At 28.6% G+C, this 8,941-nt stretch overlaps 1 protein-coding gene across 1 annotated transcript; it reads left to right on the forward strand.

Moving 5' to 3' along the window:
- The first annotated feature begins 1,098 nt into the window (after positions 1–1,098).
- LOC126898854 (uncharacterized) lies at positions 1,099–3,282 on the forward strand. The gene is made up of 4 exons (XM_050673260.1): positions 1,099–1,171; positions 2,223–2,476; positions 2,809–2,974; positions 3,134–3,282. The coding sequence occupies exons 2-4, from the start codon at positions 2,243–2,245 to the stop codon at positions 3,250–3,252; spliced, it is 519 nt and encodes a 172-aa protein (XP_050529217.1). The 5' UTR covers positions 1,099–1,171; positions 2,223–2,242; the 3' UTR covers positions 3,253–3,282.
- The last annotated feature ends 5,659 nt before the right edge of the window (positions 3,283–8,941 follow it).

The raw sequence follows: 8,941 nt of genomic DNA on the forward strand, positions 1-8,941 counted from the left end.
ATAATCTATATAAATACTAATAAAATAAAAAAAATAAATCTTCTCTCTTCTTTATTGTTTTTGTATTCACATCTTTTCATTATAATATCTAATTGCCCAAAGACGTCCATGTGAATTAATTGTGCACATGAATGTTCCAGCAATTTTTCGCTGTGTAATAATAACCTACAACGCGGTATCAGTTTTCTGCAAATTAAAAAGTGATCCGAAGGGTTTCCAGTATTTATTTTTAGTAATTATTTTTACTCTATTTAGCTATTGATGTAAATATTGAAAATTTGTTGATATTTTATGTGATTGTGGTTTATTAATTATTTGTATTTTATATTTTTTACTTTTTACATATTATTGCTGTATAATATTAATGTATATTGTTATTATATTTAAATTGTGTCTTTTGATATCCTTTATAGATTGTGAATCTTTGTTTAGTATTGTATGTCTTTTTTTGAAGTGCCCTCTATTGGTGTTAATTTTAAACTGAAATTTTTTATATGATTCTTAGTTCTTTATTTAGTTATAAGAATTTTGGTTTAATAATTTCACTTTATATTCAGCGCTCCTAGTAGTATAATGTTGTAACAAATATTTGGTTACTTAGTTGTTACCGCATTTTTAAATTGATAAGAAATTGCTGGTTAGAAATTGCTCACTTCGCGCATTTTGCTGAAGATACATCTGATTTAGATGGATTGTCATCTAAACGAAAAAAAGTAAACAAAAAATTTAATTCTAATCGGTCTGAGAGGTCTACTCCTAATTCATCACCTGAACCTGCTGATCTAAAAATTGAAAGTGATTGCCTTTTATTTTCTTCTGAATCTGATGACGGTAATTATTTAGCTTGTAGTAATTAATTTAACAACTCATTATTTTTTGTTTATTTTATGTAAAACTGCCAAAACTAAATAGTTCAAAATTTCTTTTACTTTCTAATATGTTTTTTTAGCTAATTCACCAAATAAGCATAATTTTTCATCTCCCAGTAAAAGATTAGTCACACCAAAAATATCAAGCACCTGATATTCTACAAAATCTAAGAACATAAGTATCACTTAATATTTTAATAAGTTTTTAAATTAGATAACTAATTAAAAGTTTGTTTTAGCTGAATCTCCAAAAATACGCAATCATTTACAAATCAACAATAATTGTTCAAGTAGCCCAAGAGGTAATTTTTGTTGTATCTTAAGAAATTTCAATTCTGTTCAAACTAATAAAATTTATAGATGGCATTTTATTTACTCAAAAACTTGTTTAATTAAATGACCAATTATTTTTTCCAATCACAGCTCATTAGAAATTGACCAATTAAATAAGAAAAACATGAGACCCTTGAGCTTAGAAGTGCTGAAATTGAGGTTTGGGTGCTATAACACAATCTGTTGCTCTTGTAGTTGACACGGCACCGCCTTTTGCTCTAGGCTGGCGCTCACCCGTGTCTCTCTCGATATCAGCCGTCCAGCTATTAATATGACAATCGGTTGTCATCGGTCGTCACCCCACCCTTGACACTGAGATAAGGCCGCCACCGAATATGGATTACCGAGATTGCGTCCTGTTCCGTTTTCGACGTACACCTCAACTGGTGTGTTATTTTTGGTGCTGTGCCGTTTCCGACGTATAACTTTACTAGTCGATTATTTTTTGGTTCTGATTTGCATACACTTTTGTTACTTTTCTTTTTCCTTTGGGTTGTTGACTTACAATACTAATTAATTTGTGTTGTCTGACGAATTGCAGTGTACATATATATACATATATATTTATATATAAATACTTATCACTGGTCTAAACTTACATTGATACATTCTTATAATTAACTATTGCGTCTTAGCATCATATACACATAGTTAAGTATCTAATACCCTATAACTAATATACATTTATATCTGCGGGATTGCGTTACGAGCCACTCGGTCGTCCGTACCTTTTCTCTGGATTACGTAATATAGTTTAAACACTGATCATACCTATTTGATTTTGGAATAAGACAGTTACATTCTCTTTTTTGGAAGCACTCTTGGCTAAAGAGGTTTTGATATAATTTCTTGAACATCAATTGTATTACTGTCAATTTATTTTTACTAGTTACTTTTTATTTAAGTAGATTTATACATTTTTTTAAATTTAGATTATTTATTAATTTATTTATTTTATTTAATAAATAACATATTATATATTTTTAATAGTTAATATATGTAAGAATTTTTTTTGTGTAGGAGTAGATTTTCAAAGTAAAATGTTTAATAACCAACTTTTCATTAAATATGAAATTAAATCAATAAATGAAAAATTGGACATTTTGTTACAAAATTTTGAAAGGTTAGAAAATTTGAAGGTACTTGCCACTACAGAAAATAGCTCCACAACTGATTATTCAGCTATGGATTGTATCTTCCCTATTGAATTGGAGACTGATTTAGAAAGTGTGAATGTGCAAATTTTATCAGATTCTACTTACCAAAAAAAACTGGTATGGTTAATTTTTTATGTTAAAATAATTAATCTTCAATAACGTATAAATGATTAAAGAGCTTACTAAAATAATAGAAATACATATTATACTGATACTTCTGACTGTAAATGTTTTGTTCATATTAATTTTTGAAATCTGGATTGAGTATTAAGTGTTATTAATAAGATATGCTTAAGAAATACTTTGATGATTATAATTGAATAATAATAATAATTTTTAACTTGATAATTTAATTTTTTCTGTAAATTAATATGATTGAATAGTTTTTCTAAAAAAATTAAATTAAATTTTTTAAAAAGTTAATTTATTGATTTTTTGTTACATACTAGATTAAAGAATTTTCATTATTGGGTGGAGGTAATGTAAGAAAAATATTAAAACGAATAATGACTAAACTATTCAGTGATAAAGTATTGCAGCATTACTCATATGTTAGTAGAGGTTTAAAAGGGAAAACAAATTTTAGCCAATTACTAATTTGTAAGGTTGTATTTGGTAAGCAATAACTTGTCTGACTTTTTAATACAAATATTTTAACAATTTTCTTTATTCTAGAATGATGATCAAAATTGTTATTAACGTTATTATTTATTATGATATTATTTTAAGTAAAAAAAAAATTTTTTTTTAACTAGTATGCTAATTTTATTCTAGACTCAATTGTCAAAATTCCAAAATATGAAAATTGTCTACAAGAGGTTGAAGACAAAATAAAAATATATTTAACTCGAGCGGCGCCTTTTAGGTTAAAAAGATCACATAAAAAAAATTAGGTATTCATTCTGATATATGTAGGTGTAATTTATTACACCTACCTATATCATTAATTGTAGGTTCAATTAATAATATAAATAATAGTAATGATAAGAATAATCAATTAATTACACAATTTTTATATGTTTATCTGCTTATTGAATACTATTTTATTAATAAAATATATTAAAGTAATACATTTTTATTTAAATAATTCCTCAGGAGTGATCTCTTTCCTATAATAAAACACGAGTGTGAAGCTACCAATTCGTGATCCATTAACTTCTTATCACTAACAAATATCGGTTACCCTTCGGTTACCGATATTTCATAGAGTATAACGCTTTTTCTAACCGATAGATGTAGACACATAATACCAAAAAGCATATATTAAACGCATTTACCAATCATACACACAACAAAGATCTGACGGCCGGTGGGAGTATATATACACTAACTATCGTATACACCGCCGTACCAACTCGGATAATTGTGAACGACCACTGCACTTAACAACTTAGCATTTGATATTATATTATGATGTTTTTTATAAGCTTTCAGAAAATGTATAGAAAATATTTGGACTCGTCTCGGAACATTCACCAATTCGCAAATTACTGTGGCCGAGTTGGGGCGTTTATACGCTACCAAAAGTAATTTCCGCGGTCTTTTTTTGCAATATTCAGTTACACCTGCACGTTTCACCCGTTAGCTTTTCACACCATGTATAGAGTTTTTTTTATAAAATTTCAGAAAATGTATAGTAAATATCTGGACTCGTCTCGGAACATTCAACAATTCGCAAATTACTGTGGCCGGGTTGGTGCGTTTATTTGAAATAACAATATTTTTTTAATGCAAATTTTTATTGCTTATCAATATAGTGTTGGCAGTACTGTATTGTTTTGTGTCAACTAGAGAGCAGTGTATTATTGTATAACTTGAAATAGCTTTTATATAGAGCAATATTATATTTATACATATCAGTATCGGTTAAGCTGTTAATTATAGGTATTGCCTTGATCTACACTTTTCTATTATATTTAAAATAATTGATTCGTGGACTTTTTAACATTATTTCTGACGATTTTTATTTTTATTGATTTTTTTAAAACTTTTTAATTGGTTTGCTACGTTTTATCGTACAATTATGTAAGTGTTTTACGTGGTATAATTTTTCTGAATTCGTTTTAATGTTATAAATATATGAATAAAAATTAAGTTCAATGTTATAAGATTTTACTTAAATGTTTATAATATTTTATGTATTAATAATGATGAAATTCATGCTTTTTTATATAATTATATTCTCTATTTTTCAAATTTAAACCTTTTATTTACATAAAAATGATGGGGATTTAATATAATAAATCTAAAAAACAATGGTATTTGAGTTAGCTTAATAATGGTATTTTGAGACAATCAATAGAAAATAACTATTCAATAATTATATAAAACTTTAACATCATTATTAAATCTTCCTTTTGTCAGAAAATCCAATTTTACTTTAATTGCTTTAATTAACTTAATATCAATATTTCCTAATATATATCTTTAAAAAAATAAGAATCTATGTAATATGCTTCTTATTTTTGTTAATTTTGTACATTAAAATTTCATAAAATTAATTGTATATATATTTTTTTCTGTTTCAGATATTGTGTGTTCTAGTGTAGTTGACCAATTTTTTTATACTTAATTGATATAAACTAATTTAAATAAACTCTTTTTTTATTTTTTTTTTTTATTGTTAATTTTATTTTTTATTTTTTTATTAAATTATAGTTTTTTATTTAATTTTGTATAAAAATTGTATACACTTTTTTTTCTTTTGTCAATTAGCATTAAAGTTGCATAGATAATCTTGTGTCTTTAAGCATTAAAGTTACATTGACAGTTTTGTGTCTTTAAGCATTTAGTTGCTTTTACTAGTTGACGTTTCAATTTAACTTAGAAATTTATTAAGGCATAAGTATGTCTCTAAAATATAAAATAAATGAAATTGCTCACTATATATGCACTGAATTTCCTGATTTTGATTTAAATAATGTATCACGGGATAGTATATGTGTAACAAATGTTTGTAATATATTTTTAAACAATAATAGAGGTAACGATTGTAATAAAGCTGTTGTAAATGCATTAAAAAATAAAAATTCAGCTTTGCACAAAAAAATTGAATTAATTAGATGTGGTAAAGAAATAAATATTTCATCTAAAGGAAANTTTTGTTACGTATTGATAAAGGAATAAATATTTCGTCTAAAGGAAATGACTTAAGTGATTTATTAGATACATCTAATGTGATGGCATGTTTAAGAAAATACAACTATACTAGCAAAGATTTTGAAAATTGTAGTAAATCGACCCTAAAAAATGTGTGCAAGTATTTAAAAATTGCCACAGACAACAAAAACCTTTTCAGGGTTCTAGATAAATTCAGAAAAGTGTTGAATATAGACTGTTCACATATTAAATGTGATGATTTACAGATAACTGATGATTGTTCCAATCTAAATAGTAATATGTCCATTGTAATGTTGCAGAATTTATAGAAGTTTTATTTTTAATAAATATCAATTAGAGGTGTGTGCAGTAGGTATAAAGTATTTTAATAATTGTGTATGTGATAACCGGTCCGATATCTGTCATCCTATCATCATCAGCTGACCGTACACTATGCGCCTATACCCATATTGTTGTAGTTCCTCCCCAATGGACGTGTCAAAGTTGGTACCACCACCACCCGGTGTCACAATCACTGGTCACTACAAATTTCGCGACAACGCATTTTTTTTTTCCAACTAAACTACCGAGGCGACAAGTCGTGTCTTCTTTATATTTTTGGTTGTGAAAACCACGTTTTTATGTACATTTATATTTTTGTCCTCCGTTTTTTTTTCTAATAAAATAAAACGTTGAGTCGACCGGCCGTCAACCCGGTTGTTTATATTTTTTTGTCCTCCGTTTTTTTTATTAAAATAAACGTTGAGTCGACCTGCCGTCTACTTGTGGCTTCAACCCGGCTGTTCATATATTTTTTTGTCCTCCGTTTTTTTTTTTAAATAAACGTTAAGATGCCAATGATGATGACGATGTGAGGCACAACTATGGCTGGTGGTGGGCCGTCACTCTTCAACTCAACCAACAAGTATCAACATGAAACCTCCTTTTACCTCATTTTTAATTTTGTGTAACTAGCACCGCTCTTTTTCTTCTTTTTTTTATTTGTTCCTTTATGAATATATATATATTAAAAAATTTCAATAATTAAAAAGAAAAAATATTATATTATACATGGTCTTTCTCTTTTTATTAACATTTTTTTTTTATCAAAACCTAGTAGCTCCGTCAACAAGTACTATCTTGCTTGGCGCGGCTACTAGGTCACTGTCCAGTGTACCCCCTGGGCAGTGGGTAATTACTAGGCCCTCTGGTTTGGCTGAAACCTTACTCCATAAAAGTTAATGTCATGTCAGTGGATGACCAAAGAATTAGTTCTTTAAAAAATGTGTCAGACATTTTCAAAACTAATTCTTCTAATACTAAATTAGATAACAATCTAGAATACAAGAACCTAGCTTTAATTAATAATTCTGATGCATTCTGCTCAGAAAATGTAGGTTCATTGATATCTCCGATAACGAATAAAGTAATTATAGTTAATGATAGTAATATTCCAACTCCTAAATCGAGTGATTTTACTCCAAACAATAAAGAATTGAACCAGCAAAGTACTCCAATAAAACAAATCTGTAGCTTAAACGAGTATGTCACTCCTATAAAATATGGTCCCGTTAAAACGTACAAACGTACAGCAACTCCTATTAAGGACGCCTATTATAAAAAGACACCCGTCAAACCTGGTGTAGTTTCACCACATGAAAGTGTAAATGACTTTCCTGATCCTGATAAATTCAGAAAAAACAATCATAAATCTTTTAAAAATTGTTTGTTTGAAGAGGGAACAATCAATTTTACTAAAGATGAGTGGTCAAACATGATTATTACAACTGCTTTTGGAAAAGTTGAATTGAGAAGTGAGACCTATAGTTTAATGTTTCGTAAACGTGTAAAAGCGGTTAATAACACTTGCGTTATAAACATGCATAGTTCCCATTATCCTAACACTGGAAAAATTAGAGTGTACATGTACTGTAGTCATGAAGGCTGTAAAAGTTTTAATGTAGAAGTTTGTCCCAATTTTGATGGTACACAAGCCAAAGTATTTAGTTCTAGTAGAAATTATTACCATGATCCCGAAAATGAGGGAAAGACAACCTACATTAAAGGAGATGAACGTGATTTAATTAGAAACGAGATGAAAAAAACCAGTAGTTTTAAATATAGAGCTAACACGATTGACGAATCGTCATCCTCCAAAATTGATCGTGGTAACCTCCAAAAAATAAAATCTAATGATGTAATACGCAAAATAAGATCTGAAGCTTTGTGTGCCAAAGACTATGCAAACAATGATCTAAATGATTTAATATGTAGGTATAAGGATCCTAATAATAAAGCCTTCTTAAAACTCGTAAGTTTGCCGGTATACGCCCATTGCTACAGCAACGAGCAACTACAAATAATAAAAAAAATTAGAAAAACTTATCCTACGTATATGCATACCGCCTATATGGATGCAACTGGTTCGGTAATTAGAAAAGTAGACCAAGCTAACAAAAGACCTTTATACTACGCTGTGGTTATTCGAGTTCCACTACCTTTAAAAACATAGGTTGCTTGTCCAGTATTAGAAATCCTTAGCTCAGCACATGATATAACCGCCATATCACCATGGCTTATGGCTTTTAAGAGATTTGTGATAGAGGGTGATTTAGCATGGCCTATATTTCCCAATGTGGTAACAGATTTTAGTTTTGCACAAATGCGTTTACTGTCCATGGCCTGGAACGGGTTCAATTCGGTATTTGACTACCTAAATTGGACTTATAAAGTTTTGTATGAAAATAATAAAGATCATTTAAATGTAACTATTATTAATATTTGCATAAATCATTACACNTGAAAGGTTACAAATATATAAAAATCAAATTAATTGGCCGCAACGAAAAATTTGTAACTTTCATGGCGTTTTACAAAGTTATAAGTAAAGGGTCGCCAACCTACTTGGCGAGACAGTATATTGTCGGACCACAGTAGCATTTTAAAAAAAATTAACTTTTTTATATTAAAACAATTAGAAAAAAATATATAATTAATAAATATTAAAGTTGATGTCCGTTGAGTCGTTGATAGTAGATGTACACCAAAACCTCGTGACAGTTGTCACATAACCATATTAATGAGGGATGACCTTATACAAGGTCGTTACCCGTACCTTATAAACTAGGGGAGTTGATTTTTGAAAGGAGAAAAAAAAATACAGGAGTCCATTGAAGATGGAACAGGCAAAAAAAAGAAAAATATGATGGTTCAGTTAAATTAAGGGGAATTTATTAAAAAAAGAAACAAAAAAAATTAAGTTAACACGAGGCAAAAAACCGAATGGTCAAAAAACCTCGTCTACAAATTAAAGGGGACAAAGAAAGAAAAAAAAACAGATATTAATAAAAAAAAACGGTAGCACAGTGGGGTCGAGGCACAGTGTGGACGAGGCATAGATGGGACAAGTATAGATGATATCTGACAGTGATTAAAATCACTATCATAAGAAACGCTTCGATGCAAATCTGTAGATAGTGTTTC

This window comes from Daktulosphaira vitifoliae, unplaced genomic scaffold (genome assembly GCF_025091365.1).
Source record: "Daktulosphaira vitifoliae isolate Bord-2020 unplaced genomic scaffold, ASM2509136v1 Scaffold_2, whole genome shotgun sequence".
NCBI lineage: Eukaryota > Metazoa > Arthropoda > Insecta > Hemiptera > Phylloxeridae > Daktulosphaira > Daktulosphaira vitifoliae.